Raw genomic sequence first — 16,056 nt, forward strand, 5'->3', positions numbered from 1 at the left:
CCCACTCAGCGGCCACGTGGTTCTCTCTCCAAGATGGCAGCACAAAGGATCAACCCAAACATGTCGGTCTGGTCGCAACCCGCCTTCCTGCCAACGTCAGCTCCACAGACTCACCCTCACGCGCTGGCTGCTCCAGGTGCACGGTGAGGATAAATCTTACTGCCCACGATCACCAGGCACATCCCACCCTGAGCATGTGCTCGTGGGGTTCTTCCATCTGGAATGCCTCTCCCCTTCTCGTTTCTTCATCACTTGACCACCAAAGTCGGACCGCTGCTCCAGCCCCCGTGCCCCCATCAGCTCCCCGCAGAACGCCCTGGAGTCACCGCTCAGAGACGTGGTCGTGACTCTCTCCGCTCAGCCTGGTCTTGGCAGCCCGTAGGTTCCTCTTCGCACTGTCATCGGACACTCCACAGGCAGAGACCCCACCCCGTGCAGAGGGTACAGCCACTAAAGCCCTGTTGGATTTTCAACATCGAAGTTAAGGACACGGTCACCACATCTTCTACGGCTCAACTTGGTGTCATGTGCTTCACCAAAACAGCCAATAAGTTCTTCCAGCAAAAACAGCGCAGGTAATAATATTCCAAAGAAGCCTTAGATTTTCTCCATATTTGGACATCAAAAGGTACTCTCCTCTTTAAAGGTACTCTGGAAAGGTTACATGCTGTTTGTTGCCACTTATAATATGACATTCTAGAAAAGGTCAAACTAGGGACAGAAAACAGGTCGCTAGTTGCAAGGGGCCGGGGTGGAGGAGGGCCTGAAGGCAAAGGGGCAGCATGAGGGGGTTTTCCAGGGGATGGAGCTGTTTAGGATCCTGATTTGCGGTGATGGTTACACAAGTCTACACAGGTTTTGAAACTCATAGAACTGTACACCCCCCCAAAAAGCTATCAACATTAAACAATGAGAAAGAAACAATTCAATTTTTCGTCATGTTATATATAAACTGAAATCCAGGGAGATACTTCAGATGGGTCGAGAAGCATCGTAACCAGAGTCCACCAAAGGCAGCAGTTCTGTGTGAATTCTGAGCTGAATAATTACAGAGATCAGCCACAAAGTGTTCTTAAATATTTATGACATTAAAAGCCTCCTCAGTACAAGAGGCTTTAAAAGATATTTCAGCAAAACACCTCTTGTACACGCGCAGCTTAACAAAAGTGCATTTGTGTCAGGGAATTGGAATCGTGGGAGCTGACATTGTTCGCTGCCACGATGGGCTTCCTGGGCAATGCAGTCCATCCTCCCCTGTGCTCACAGCCCAGGAGGCTTGAGTGGTCACGGGCCACCACGTGGAGGTGGGGCTGGGGTCTTCCATTTGCGAACTGAAGACCAGTGGGGGATCCGTTATGGGACGGCCAGCGTGCAAGGCCACCTCTGAGGATCTTCAAGTAAAGTGCTGTGGACCCTGTGGTCTGCACAGGGGGCACTAGCGCCCTGTTGCACACTCTTTCTACGGGAGGGATTTGCAGGAGCTCTGGGGTGACGGAGGTGGGGGTGGCAGTGTTCCTGGCAGAGAGAACTGCAGCGGTGAAGGCGAAGGCCAGAGGGAGGTCTGGTCACGCAGGGGCTGAAACAGGTCTGGACGTCACAGATGGAGACGTGTCAAAGCCAAAAGGACCCCTTCCTGAAAGCGATACCGAGGATGTGGGCAGGAAGACACGAGGGGAAACCAAGGGATGGAAACTGGGGACTGGGATAATCTGACTGGTGCATTGGAGGCCACCCTGAAGGCAGGTTGGAGAACATGTTAAATCTGTGGACGCTGGGGAGGGAGGCCTAAGGCAAAGAGGCCCTTTGGGAGGCGAACGTAGTTCTTAGGCAACAAATGAAGGTGGGCTTCCTGGGGCAGCAGCAATGGGGGCAGATGCAAGTGGGCAAATTCAAAGGCAAGGGCGCAGTGACGATGCCAGGTGGTGGAGGGGGAGCACGCAGGTGCAAGGCCTATGCCCAGGGCCCTGGGACTAGGGGCTGGTGGTGCTTATCCCAACGCACTAACATGCGGGACACAGAAAGCGAGGCCAATTTGGGGTGTAGTTGATGAGTTCACTTTGCACATGAGGGGTCTGAGGTCTCTAGGGGCCCCCAGGGGACAGCAGAATATACGACCTGGAGACCGGTGAGAGACCTGGACCAGAACGTGATTGGGAGTCACTGTTGTATAGAAAAGCGCGTCTCAAACTTCAATGCACATACAAGTCTCATCCAGATCTACTTAAAGTGCAGGTTCTGATCCATTAAGGTTTTTTTGTTTGTTTGTTTTATTTATTTTATTATTATTATTCTTTTTTACCTTTTGGCCGTACCCTGCAGCATGAGGGATCTTAGTGCCCCGACCAGGGATTGAACCCACGCCCTCTGCGCATTGTAAGAGCGGAGTCTTAACTACCTTCCCAGGGAGGAGCCCCATTGCCAGATACTAAGTTTCTCAAGTTAGTAGTACTTCCTTATGGGCCCATCTCCAGTAGAGTCACATTGGATTAGGACTTCAACATATGGATTTTGAGGGAGCACAGCTTCCATAGCTTTCCACCCCCAGTCCCCCAAAATTCATGTTCTTCTCACGTGCGTTCATCCCATCCAAACAGCCTGGAAAGTCTTAACTTATCCCAACCTCAGCTGTACGTCTCGGTCCAAAGTCTCACGTAAACATCATCTAAATCAGGTGTGGGTGAGACTCCAAGTATGATTCACCCTGAGGCAGAATTCCTCTCCAGCTGTGAACTTGTGAAACCAGACAAGTTATGTGTTTTCAAAATACAACAGTAGGACAGACATAGGCTAGACATTTCCATTCCAAGTGAGAGAAATCAGAAAGAAGAAAGGGGTCACCGGCTCCACGAACGCCCGGAACCTAGCAAGGCAAGTTCCTTTCTATCTTAAGTTCCGAGAATAATCCTTCTCGGGTCTCTGCTCCTCCTCCTGGGCCTGGTGGGGTGGCAGCGGCACCCTCATGGCTCTCAGCAGGGGGGCACTGCCCCTGAGACCCTAGGCGGGGCATCCTGGCCCCCCAAACTGGAGAGGTGACCCCAGCCCTGAAGATCTCTGAATTGCCTCAGGGTCTCTCATCCCTTTTCTCAAAGGTTGGAGCACGTCTGCAGCCAGATAGCTCTGCGCTCCCTTCCTGTAGCATCTGAGAGGTCTGGCATTACCTCTCATTCTGCCCCATTTTTTCTGTGCCCGTAGTCCTAGAGGGCAGTGTTTCTGCTGCTTTAACCCCGTCTCTGCTCCTGCCCCTGCTGAGTGGCTGATGACATTCGTGGCTCACACCCACGCCGACCTGTTTATCAGTGGCTCTTCAGGACCTCTGGAGCACGCGCTTCAGAACAAGCCTTCTCACTTTTCATAATGTGGACAGGTTGAGAACTTTCCAAATCTTTCAGTTCTGGTTGCTTTTTTCTCAACCATTCCCTCTTCAGCTCATCTTGCTCCCTTCATGTTTTACCAAGAGCACCAGGAGGATGCAGGCTGCACCGCCAACATCCTGCTTAGAAACCTCCTCAGCTGAGTTTCCAGTTTCATGGCTCACAAGCTCTATCTTCCGTAGAAGACTGGAACACAGTGCAGCCAAAATCATTTGCCACTTTACAACAGGAGTTGCTTTTCTTCCTGTTTCCAATAGCATCTGAGACCTCATCAGAACGGCCTTTCAGCCCACACTTCTACCAACAGTGCCTTCTCTGCAATCCAGGCTTCTCCTGGCAGGCACCTCGGAACCCCTCTAGCCTCTGTGCATCACCGAGTTCCAAAGCTGTCTCCACACTGTTAGGGCTTGGCTACAGCAGCACCCATTTCATGGCACCCAAATCGGGCTGCTGGGACAAAATACCACAGACTGGGTGCATCAAACAACAGAAGTTCATTTTCTCAGTTTTGGAGGCTCGAAGGTCAGGGTGCCAGCAGGTTCGATTTCTGGTGAGGGCCCTCTTCCTAGCTTGTAGGCGACGTCCGTCTTGCTGTGCCCTCACGGGCCTTTCCTGGGTGTGTGTGTGTGCAAACTCTCTGGTGCCTTTTCTTATGAGAGCATCAATTCTATCAAATCAGGGGCCACCCTTGTGACCTCATTTAACCTTAATTACATCCTTATAGGCCCATCTCTGAATACAGTCACATTGGTATGTGAATATGTCGGGGATACAAACATTCAGTCCGAAACACAACCCTCCCCCAGCCTCCTCTGGCTGCTACTCTTGACAGAACCAGAGACTGCTCACCAGTCCTTCCTGCGTTGGCTTCCCTGGTCCCGAATCCCCAGAGGCTCCGTTGGTGCTTCTCCTGTGCCTGCCCGTTAGGGTTCTCTCGTCTAAGCGTTTTGTTCCAGGATATACAGGGAGTTTATCCTCCTTTTCCCCAGGGTGTCCCTAGGGTCATGCTGATAACTCGCTCTCCTTACTGCGTCTGCCTCTCTCTTCTCTGCTGCTGTGCTTACAGGGATACTTATCATTCGAAGCAGCTCTCATGCTCCTGCTTTCCTAACCCTTCCTAGGTTTTCACTCACGATCCTCTTTTCCCTCAGGGGTTCAGAGGGAATGTGCATTTAAATACATGTGGATGGACTGGCCCCAGGACCTGTTTGCTCCCTTCCCGTCTGCTCCCGTCTGGGCCTCCTCTCATGCTGGACCCACATGCTTCATCCCCTTGGGCTGCCTGGTGACCCTCAGCAGCGGCTGTGACTGGTACTTAAGTCACATCAACTTGAAAGGCAAGTATGCCAACAGCATCCTCCTACCTGGCTTTTTAAGAAAACCCGGAGGCTGTCAAAACTATCGGTTAATTCAGGACAGGGGCAATTAAGTAAAAATGACTCTTGTGACATTATATAGATTAAACTATTGGATGATTTCACTAATTCTTTCTTATTTTCTCATCCAAGGAATCATGTAATCAGAGCTAAGTAGCAACTAAATTCTACTCATGAACTTCAGTCCCTTCATCTTTCCTCATTCCAATGTTAAGGAAAGAAAGGGATTTCCTTCTTTTGATGATTAATTATCTTTGGTAGCTTTTTGGAAGCCAAAAAAATTTCAGAACCCCTCAAAGCTGTGGTGCGTAGGTCAGGTAGAGAGCTGGATCATGGAGTGGTGAGACTAGCTCACTCTCCTTCCGCTTAAAAGGAGGACTAACTTTCCAGTTTATAACTTCTTAATCATACAACAGATGGCTGTGCTGTTGGAAGAATAACACTGTACACTCCCCCCGTCCTCTCTCAGCTTTAGTGGAAGTTATTTACTACCCCTTCACACGCATGTACACACGAGCGCACATACATAACACACAGATCCTGCAAACACCAGCACTTCGTCTGTTAAGCTGGCGCCACCATCCAGTGGAGGCAAGTCACCGACAGGCCCAGGGCAGCACCCAGTCTAGGAATGCTTCAAGCAGCGCTCTGCTCCTGCTCATTAATTTCTACAGATTCAAAAGCTGTGGTTACTGGCTTGGCTGGAAGTCCCACCAGAGCAGGTGCCTCCGTAAAACCCGCCAAGTCTGGATAGTCGTGTGCGTTATCACACGACAGAGCAACACTGAAGACCTCCTCTCTTGCTTTCAGGCTTTTTGCTAAAATAACACTCAGGAGTAAAGAAACCCAGTAAGATGGAAAAAGACTGCAGAAAATTAAATCCCATTGTTTAATAAAATTCCAAATTCCCAAGGCACTTGCTGTATCGTGCACAGAGTGTATCACGGGGTTTTTCCAATTACACAGCTTACTTACTGTGGGAAACACGAAGAAAGAAGTGGGAACCCAATAAACTCTTGAAAATGACATTCAAGAAAGTCTACCTGTTACTATAAAAATAATAAGTTTAGTTGCCTAGAGAAAAAGCAAAAGCATGTCCTAACCTGCTTCTAGAAATGGGTTGTCTCATTTTACCCCTGAACTAAAATGGCGATGTGTGTGCTATTGGTAATACTCTGAATGGCATCTTCATAACATTCTGTTAAATCATTTTCTTTGACGGCGGTTGGAGCTGAAAATCACAAATGGAATTGGTCCTAACTTACAACAATGATTAATTCCTACAAGTTTTAAGTAACATAAAAATGCTCTAAACACCAAGGAGAGAGAATGAGCCCCGTAAGAGCCTCTGAGCCCTAAATTTTGTTTGGAAGGCCCAGCAGCTTGGGTCTGAGTCTCTGCCTATAATTGTTGTTAACGAGCTCACCCACAATAACGGACTGCTAAACTGGAATGAAGATCTTTCCCAAGAATTTGAGTCATTCTTTTTCCCCTCACTACATTACAATGATGGCCATTCATAATAAAAGCAATTAAGTGTGCTCTCTTTCCTACCTCCCCGTGCCCCTCCGAAAACCCACTCTTCTTATTTCCATTTCTTCGTTTCTTTTATTACTCATTACACAACTTCACTGGTTAACTGGGGCTGCTCAGAGACCCTCCTCCAGATGGTGGTCTTTGGCAACGACCAGTACAACACCATCACTGCCGCCCAGACGCTGCAGCAGCCACCTCCTCAGGACCTTCTCTTCACGGATGCTCAGCATCTGCAGCCAGGACCATCCTCTGCTTCTCAAACCCTCCGCCATGTCCTCTGAGACACCCGCCCTTTGACTAGTGGTCTCTTCCTGAATGCTGTCCCTTCCTCCCCTGTGCCTTCGCTGACTCCAGGCTCTCGGCGGGTCACAGCGCCCTCTCTTCAATGGAGCAACTCTTTCATCTCACCCCCACCTTTCCATGTACCAAGGGCTGGAAGATGTAGGAGAAATGTCCTTCCCCTGCCCATCCCTAAATCCTCCCTCCTCTCCCAGGTCACACCCCCCAACTTCCAGTACGTGTGTCCTATACCGTTAGCACCGACCCCTCACCTGTCTTTCTTTCTTCCATTGACCTTGTCATCACGAGGCACGACCTGCAGCATCTCACACGCACTTTCTGATAACCACACTTGATCCTTCTGCTGCCTTTGCTCACCCTTCCTCCCCTCCAGGTTTCTGACCTGACCAAAGACCCCCCCACTTTCTACCTACGGCCCCTCCTGGCTTTACTTCTCTCCATGAGCAGGTGAGTTTCCATGGTCCATCACGATAATCACTCCTTTGAAAACACCCTTAACTCCCAATTTCACTCACCTGACAAATTCCAGCCCCAGGTGACACCAGGGGACTGAGGATTGGGCAGGTAAGTGCTCCTGGGGAAAAGCACGTACCTGGCGGTCTGCCTTCACGGCATCCTCATCGGTACAAACCCCACAAGCCTGCTAATCCCCCAGCTGTTAAAGGCAAGGCCTTCTTCCAGCGGCTGAGACGCCAGCTCGTCCTTTTTGGCTCTACAGACCCCCCCACTCCTCTGTCATGGCACTTACGCATTATTGGGAAAAATAAAAGGATGCATCAAAAGAAACTGAATGATCGTGCCGCCACTTTGCCTACAGACAAACAAGCTTCTTCCCCCACCGGGAAGTGTCCCTTTCCTATGGTCAGAAGGCTTCAGAGAGGGTGGGAGGGGGCACAGTGAGTTCAAAGGTCCTGAGGTCAGGAGGGGCATGACATGGTGGAACCACAGAGGAGGCGACATGGCTGCGAAGAGCAGGCGGAGGCGTGTGTGGGGTGGGGCCTGGGGCCTCCGTGAATTGGAGCAGGCCACCAGTCTCAGGAGAGAGCCAGGGGGACAGAGACCCACGTGATCCTATTTACTGATGTCTTAAGGTTATCTGGCCACACTGGGGAGACCGGCTGGAGAGGGGCCCGAGGAGAAGCACAGAGGTCAATTAAAGGGCTACTCTTTTTTTTTTTTTTTTTGTGGTACGTGGGCCTCTCACTGTTGTGGCCTCTCCTGCTGCGGAGCACAGGCTCTGGACGCTCAGGCTCAGCGGCCATGGCTCACGGGCCAGCCGCTCCGTGGCATGTGGGATCCTCCTGGACCGGGGCACGAACCCGTGTCCCCTGCATCGGCAGGCGGACTCTCAACCAATGCACCACCAGGGAAGCCCAAGGGTTACTTCTTTGATTCACGTTAAAAGTATCCATTTCTATAGATATTTTTACATAGCACACATTTTCAACACTTTAATCATTTTTATAGTTTAAAATATAGCTGAATCCACTCCAAATTTTTTACATTTTCCCTCAGTTGATCACAGTTCTACCGCAAAGGCCAAGGGACAGTGCACAGGGAGAAAGGGTTAGTCAAGGTTCTTGTTTACAGCCAGCGTTCTGCATGGTGAAGACTCAGATTTAGCAAAATGTTCTTTCCTTAAATGGTTATCTGTGGCAATGGGATCCCAGGGCACAGTTTCCAGAGGAGCATTGGGAGAAAGGAGGAGGATGGTAGAGAATTCTACGATGGACAGAACATAGGGTCCTAGGTTAGATCAACGTATTCCAAATGAGCAGATAGGAGAATCTCTTCTAAAAGATTCTGAACAAATATAAAACTTTGTTTTCAAGTCTTGAGGAGCAGGAAGCTCATTACCAAACAAGGTAACTCATCCCACTGTTGGGATCCTCTCATCATTAAAAGATTCTCTGGTAAGATGACCTGAAATCTATCTTTTTATGCTTTTCTCACTCAGGTGTTGGTTTTGTCTCCCTGGAGCAACCCAGAACAAATTCATTACCCCATTCCTATGAAAGTCCTTCAAATATCTACTGGGAGTTTTCTCTTATTCAGGAGTGGAGGTTATATTTTTGCTAGCTTCCATGGGTGGTGAAAGGAGCTGGAATACTCTGAGCCATGGACATCACGCTTAGAGGTATGTAGGGCTGGGTGTAGGATGTGCAGAGTCCCAAGGCTAAAAGTTGGTTTTCAGTACATTAAGTTCACTGACTTCCCTGATCAAACAGATGAAGCTGACCAGTTGTTCCAAAGGATTCAGATGGATAAAAAGAAAACTTTTACATAACGGACATTAAAAAAACTAGTAAATGGAAAATTTAAGATAGAGAATTAAAAAAAGATCTACTTTTGGAGGAATAACTCTCCAATTGAAATTTTAATTGAGACTGAAATCTCCAAGAAATAATCCAGTTGTCAACAAGTAACTTTTAGAAGAAATTCTAAAATTTCTAGAATTAGAGTTGCATCTCTATGCAAACCCCAGCTTCCTCGTTGGCATGTAACTTAACAAACTGGGCTGTCTCATGCCAGGGGAAGAAGATTCTCTCAAACTCAGCAAGGAGCTACTCAGCCCTGAATGATGACGCAGGTACCATTACATCTCACAGAAGCTTCACCAAACTCTAATTAGAACGGTCTCAAGAGAGCTAGAAAGGCAGTGGAATTCTACATTTCATTTGCCAGAGAATAAAGTTCCACTGATGCACATTTCGAAAGCTGCTAATATCTCTTACAAGCTGAACATGTTTCACTTACACAAATACACTTCACCTTCTTGCTCATTTAAAGAGCCAAAATGAACTCTAAAATATTAGTATGTTAACAAAAAAAGCCTGAGTTTTAGGCTGCCACTAAAGACCAGGGTGAGATTTTATACAAGATTCTGGTGAAATTTTATGGGAGACTCACATAGAAAGCGCTTAAAACAGGGGTTTATATAATGAAAGTGATAGTTCAAGTCTTCTCTAGAATACTGTGATGGCTAGGAGATCAATAACAGCTGATTTTAATTTAGGGCGAACCTGGCATTCACTTTTTGTTCTTAGGATAGAATGTATGGCGTGACTGAGAAAAATGGCAAGGAAAATAATTGCACGAAAGGGTAAAATAAATCTATAAAAAGACAACTTCTCACCATCTCACCAAGAAAATCCTATGAACTAGGCCCTAAAAGTAGGGATTTTTTTTTCTCTGCCAAAAAGATTTTCATACCTTTCCTCTCTCCTAGGTGGCAGTGTAGCATAAAAAGAGACTAACCCAGGACTCACCAACTACTACAGGATTCAAAGATCACTAAGAATAGAGATTCAAGGAAAAATACTTAATAAGGTATTAGCCTAAAGAAACATTTTTTTTTATAAATAGAAAAGAGTAGTACTCACTGGTTCCACGTTATATGAAAAAAGAGCGTACTCTCTATCTGGAGATATTTCGTATCTGACAGCTCTTAACGATTCCTAAAAGAAAAAACAAAGAACAAAGAATTTTAAAGTATTACGTATAACATAACTCAAAACCTTGTAGTGAAACTGTGCCTGTGGTACCGTTTTCAAAATTTGCTAATAAAATTAGTATGGAGCCAACTTGCTGAAGTCCATTAAAAATGGCTACATCCTTTTTTTGTTAACCAAATAGTGTTCAGTTAATTAATGCTATTTTACATTTTATTTGTAGTTTTTTCAAATTTCAACAAAACATATTGTATCTGCTGAAACAAATCAGAAGAAATAAACATAAAAACAAATAACCTTTTCACACAAGACTCCCAATCTCTCTGTATCTTTAAACACACTTTCTTTTGCTCATTCTTATACTTAGAAGCTTATAGTAAGCAGATCTGTTCCTAAAATAGAATCACATTCCACACATGATTTGGCAACGTGCCTCTTCACCTTCATGGATTCTGACCCACAAGTCAGTGTATAGAGGGCTATCATTTTTTCTTTCAAATTTCTTCAGAGCACACAAGGAATTTTACATAAATGAAATCATCGAAAATGCTATTTCCCTTCAACTTGCCCATCTTCTCTGATGCACTCCCACTGCTGTACAGACCCTCATACCCACTAGAAAAAGCCGTATATTGTCAACTTGGCGTGTATCACTCTACAAATGATCATAGGACCACACGCAAGCATTAGATGTATAGCCGCAGCTGAAAATGACGTCACCTTACACAACACTCACCTTAGTTTTCCCACGTGACAATAACTTAAGGTTTAGCCTGAATTAGCACTCTTTAAAGCTTGCATACTATTCTGTGGTGTGGCTATATCTTCATTCACTCAGTCCTTACTAAAGGGTAGCTACAGAGGTTCTTGTTATTCATGGCAGTTACATTCTAGAAAGTCTCCACAAATCCTGTTCCTAGGGGAATGCAGAGTTAGGTTCCTGTGAGCCTCTGGTCACAGTGTTTTTGTCAACCAGTCAGTACATAACCTTGTCTTAGGTGTGTTTCTGTTTGAAGACATCTTACTGAGTATATATTGCTTTCATCAACACAGAACTCATGGCTAACAACACTGTAGCCTGTGCCTGAATGAAGCTCATTAACACGTCTTTACTCTGTAAGAAAAACAACATCACAGCCTTCTTGAACTTAGGAACACAAGACAGGCCTTCAGCGTTATTCTTGTGAGCCATTTTAAACAGCATAATCACCAATAAAAAGCACAAAAATGTGAAAAACTTGGCACTACACAGACCACAAAAAGAACACTTGTTTATAGTACGAGGTTTGACACCTGAAGACAATGGACTTCAATATTCTGCCACTATGCACGTGTCCAAGGACGACTGCAGGAGCACCCTGAGTATTAACCTGGGAGTCACAAATAAACTTTAGCACAAGGCGAATCTGCAAATATGGAAGCCGTGAATGATGAAGGTCAACTGTGACGTGTTTCCAGTCTGCTGTTATTACACACAATGTTGTAATAAGGGTCCTCATCCAGATATCTTTACTGGTGTGTGTATGACTTAATTATTTTACAGGGTAGATTTCTAAGGGGAGAATTGATGATGTATAAGTTTTTTTAAAACTTTAAATAGCTATTGCCAAATTCCTTTTCAAAATTGTTCTTGAAATGAACATTCTCACTACGGATGTAGGAATGCACCCATTCTTCCCTTCCTTGGCAGCAAGAAGTCACTGTATTTTCTTCCATTTTGACCCTCTGATGGGTGTGAAGTGGTGCCTCACTGATAGCTTAGTTTATTTCACTGCTTACATTCCATCCCCACTGGAGATGTTTTAGGCAATGTGGATTTTATCTTCAGAGAACTGTCTATCCATATCTCCTTGAAAGTATTTCCTACGCTGAGTTTTCTCCCATTCTCTCTTAAGCTCGCTCCTATCATGTTTTCACCCCACCTTGACCAAGACCGCTCTTCTCAAGGTTACCAGAGGCTCAGTCGCTAAATGTCATGCTAATTCCCCAGCTCTCACCGTACTTGGCGCTACTGACCACTGTCTCCTTCCAAACCCCATCTTCACTTGGCGGCCAGGGTACACCTGGTTTCTCTCTTACTTCCCTTGCTGCTTGTTTTCATGCCCCTTTGCAGGTTCCCTTGGTTCCTCTGACCTCTGAATCCTGGAATATCCAACACTCATTATTTGGACCTCTTTACTCTTCCATAAGAAATCACATCCCAGGTGATATCATCCAGCCTGGTAGCTAAAAATCCACGTACCTGCTGAGGATTCCGACAGTCAAGTCTCTGTCCAGATCTCCCAACTTGGTCTGGACTTGACCTCGACCTTCAGACTCGTCTATCTAACTGCCTCCCTGACATCTCTCCACTTGGATATCAAATGGGCACCTCATGTCAATGTGCATAAAACCAAGCCCCTCACATCCTATCCCCTCCCCCTGCAGCTCCTGGCAGCTCCTTGCTCATCTCAGATGTAGCAACCCCATTCACTCAGCTGCTCTGGCTAAACTCTTAGCCATCTTTTCTCTTTCTCTCTGTCTTACACACCTGAGATCCAGTTGATCAGAGAACACTGCACCACCAAAGGACACTCAGAACCCTTCCTTCCCTGCTGCCACCACACCAGTCTAAGGCATGGGCCTTATTTTCTTGAGCTATTGCAGTGACCTTCCAGCTGCATCTCCAGGTTCTGTCTTTGCCCCACTGCAGTCTGTGCTAGCCACAGGGGCCAGGGCCAGCTTTTAAATATGTAAATCATGATACTGCACCTTGCTTGAAGCCCACCCACACGGCCTCCCATCACACTCACAGCATAAGTCAAAGTTCTGGCTGAGCAGTAGCCCTGCCTGGCCAGGGTCCCCATCCGCTCTCTCTCCCATCTCACCAGTGTCCACACCTTCTCAGAGCAAGCCAGGCCCTGCTGTCTCAAGAACACTGTGTTTGCTCTTCTCTCTGCCTGAAACTCTAGATTTTCACTTCTTTCATCTTTTTCTTCAAAAGTCACCTTTGGCGTGAGGACTTCCATGTCCTTGAATAGCCATTATATCTACAAACTTTAACAGGCTGGCCTCTAATTTTTTATAACTCTCTTTCCTTATTTCCCTAGAATAATAATTATCTAAAATAAAATATATTTTACATTTATTTATTTCCTGTCTTCTTCATTAGAATGTAAGCTCCTTGAAAGGAGGGTTTTCTCCAAAAACAATGTTTAATTTCTCTTGGCCATGTTTTGTAGTTTACAGCATGCAGATCTTGTCCGTATTTTGTTAAAGTTATCCCTAAGTATTTAGTATTATTGATATTTTATACATATATATATAAATAAAATACACATGTATATCTTAATTTCAATATCCAGTTGTTTATTGCTTACAGAAATATAACAGAATTTGGTACCCTGACCTTATGCTCCGCAACCTTGCTAAATTACATTAATTGTGGGTATTTTTTGGTAGATTCCTTAGAAGTTTCTACATAATCACTCTTCTCCCCTGTGGAGAGTTTTCTCCTTCCTTTCCTAACTGGATGCTTTTTGCTTCTTTTTATATCCAATTACTGCCAGTATGATGCCGTGTAGAAGTCATGAGAGTGGACACCTCACCTTTTCCCGATCTTATGAAGAAGGCATTCACTCTTCACTATTCAGTGTGATATTAGTGGTGCATTTTTTCTGTAGATGCCTTTAATCAGGTTGAAGATGTTCTTATCTATTTCCAGTTTCCTCAGAGTTTTTATAATAAATGTTGAATGTTATAATGAATGTTGCATTTTCTCAGTTGCTTTTTCTACATTATTGAGAGATGATTAGGTTGTTTAGCTTTTTTAAATCTGTCAATATGGTAAATTACATTGTTTGATTTTTAAACATTAAACCAAACTTGCATTCCTGGGATAAACTCTATTTGGCCATGTTGTGTCACCCCTTTTATATAGTGCTAGATGTGATTTGCTAATATTGTGTGGAAGATTTCTGAAGCTGTGTTCATGGGGGAAATTGTGGTTTTCTTTTCTGGCAGATATCTTTGCTTGGTTTTTATTTCAGAGTAGTGCTGCTCCGCGAAATAATTTGGGAAATTATTCCTCCTCTTCTTCTATTTGTTTTATGAGTTTGTGTAGAATCAGTATTATGTTTTCCTTAAATGTTTGCTAGAATTCACCAGTGAAAACATTTGGGCTTTGAATTTTCTATATGTGGAGGTTTTAAACTATTAATTAGATTTTTTATGTCAACATAGGACTATTCAGATTGCCAGCTGCATCTTCAGTGAACTGTGATAATCTGTGTCTTTCAAGCATTTATTTGTTTCATGTGCGTTGTCAAATTTATTGATAGAAAGCTGTTCAAAATATTTTCTATTATCCTTGTAATATCTGTAGTGATGGTCTCGCCTCTGTTCCTGATATTGGTTGTTTTGTCCTTTGTCTTCGTTCTTCATCAATTTTATTAATCTTTTCCAAAAAACAGCTTTGCGTACTCTTTAGTTTTTCTATTTTTTCTGTTTTCTATATGGTTGATTTCTTCTCTTTATTACCTTTCTTTTGTGTACTTAGGTTTACTTTTTCTTCTTTTTTCCCTAGTTTCTTATGGTGAAAGCTTAGATATAAGCACTTAAAGCTATAAATTTCCCTTTAAGTATACTGCCTTGCTGCATACCGTATATTTTGATATTATGTATTTTTATTTTCATTCATTTCAAACTATTCTCTAATTTCCATTTGATTTCTTCTTTGGCCAATTTTTTATTCAGAAGTGTGGTGTTTAATTTCTAATCATCAGGATATTTTCCAGATTTTTATTTTGCTATTGGTTTCTAGTTTAATTTTGTATTTGCTAGAGAACATACTTTGTATAATCTCCAAGCTTTGAAATATATTGAGGCTATTTTAATGGCCCAGACTATGGTCTATCGTGGTAAATATTCCATGTGCACTCAGAAAGAATACGTACTCTGCTGTTGAGTGGTGTGATTACAAATGTCAGGTCAGTTGGTTAATGCTGTTTTCAAGACTTTCTGTATCCTTACTAAGCTTTTTTCTACATGTTCTATCAATTACTAAGAGAGGATTGTTTGAATCACCAACTACAATTGTGAATTTGTCCATTTCTGCTTTTGGTTCAAGCAACTGTTGCTTGAAGCACTGTAGCTCTATTGCTAGTTGAATACACCTTCAGGATTCTCATGTCTTCTTAATGAACTGACTCCTTTGTCATTATGAAATCTTTCTTTTTATTTCTGGTAGTATCCCTTGCTCTGCAGTCTACTTTGTCTGATATTAGTTTAGCCATTCAAGCTTTACTTTGGTTAGTGTTTGCATGGTATATCTTTTTACAACCATTTAATTTTAACCTATGTCTTTATATTTAAGGTAGATATCATAGATAGCTTATAATTGGGTCTTGCTTTTTAAAACTAATCTTAAAATCCTCTAGGAGTAATAAGGGGAGCTTGTGTACATACTAAACACGGGGACATGAGGAAAATCTGTCCTTCACACTGCAGTTATTTTCCATTCTCTACTGGATTAGCTTTCTGGCCCTGTGTGACATGCTTGAGAAAAGTTACAACACGTTCCAAAGATTTTAGGTGTGTATGTTGGTGTTTCTTATGTCAATTTTTAGAGTAGGAGAAAAGGTTCAGAAATCTTACATAAGGTTACATAACGTTAAGAGGAGCTGGATATATATCACATTTAAAGAACCCTTTTATAAAAAGACAGATGTATTTGTTTTCAGGGCTAGTTAATTCATTTTACCGAAATTTCCATCAAAAGCCTGGCCACACATTGACCACATTTATCATTCCGGGCACTTGTCACTCTATTATGTAGACCCAACTTTTCATCTGGTAAAAGCTTTCTCACTCCAAAGAATGTCCTTTAAATTTCTCAGTGTGCAGGTACATGGCCAATGAATTATCTTAGATTTTATCTCTGAATACTTTATTTTATCTTTATTTTTGAAAAGTACTTTTGTTGCATATAGAATTCTACATTAACTGTTTTATTTTTCTCCCAGTACCTTAAAGGTGTCACTC

At 44.0% G+C, this 16,056-nt stretch overlaps 1 protein-coding gene across 5 annotated transcripts in view; it reads right to left on the minus strand.

The window, feature by feature from the left end:
- The window catches only part of DPP6 (dipeptidyl peptidase like 6), a 1,029,560-nt gene that overhangs the window by 286,988 nt on the left and 726,516 nt on the right, over nt 1-16,056 (minus strand). For all 5 annotated transcript variants that reach the window (XM_060305069.2, XM_060305068.1, XM_060305071.1 and 2 more), the window contains exon 5: nt 9,967-10,041. In XM_060305069.2, coding sequence (XP_060161052.1) covers nt 9,967-10,041 — 75 coding nt within the window. The remainder of the gene's footprint in view (nt 1-9,966; nt 10,042-16,056) is intronic.

Source organism: Globicephala melas, chromosome 9 (genome assembly GCF_963455315.2).
Source record: "Globicephala melas chromosome 9, mGloMel1.2, whole genome shotgun sequence".
In the NCBI taxonomy this organism is placed as follows: Eukaryota; Metazoa; Chordata; class Mammalia; order Artiodactyla; family Delphinidae; genus Globicephala; species Globicephala melas.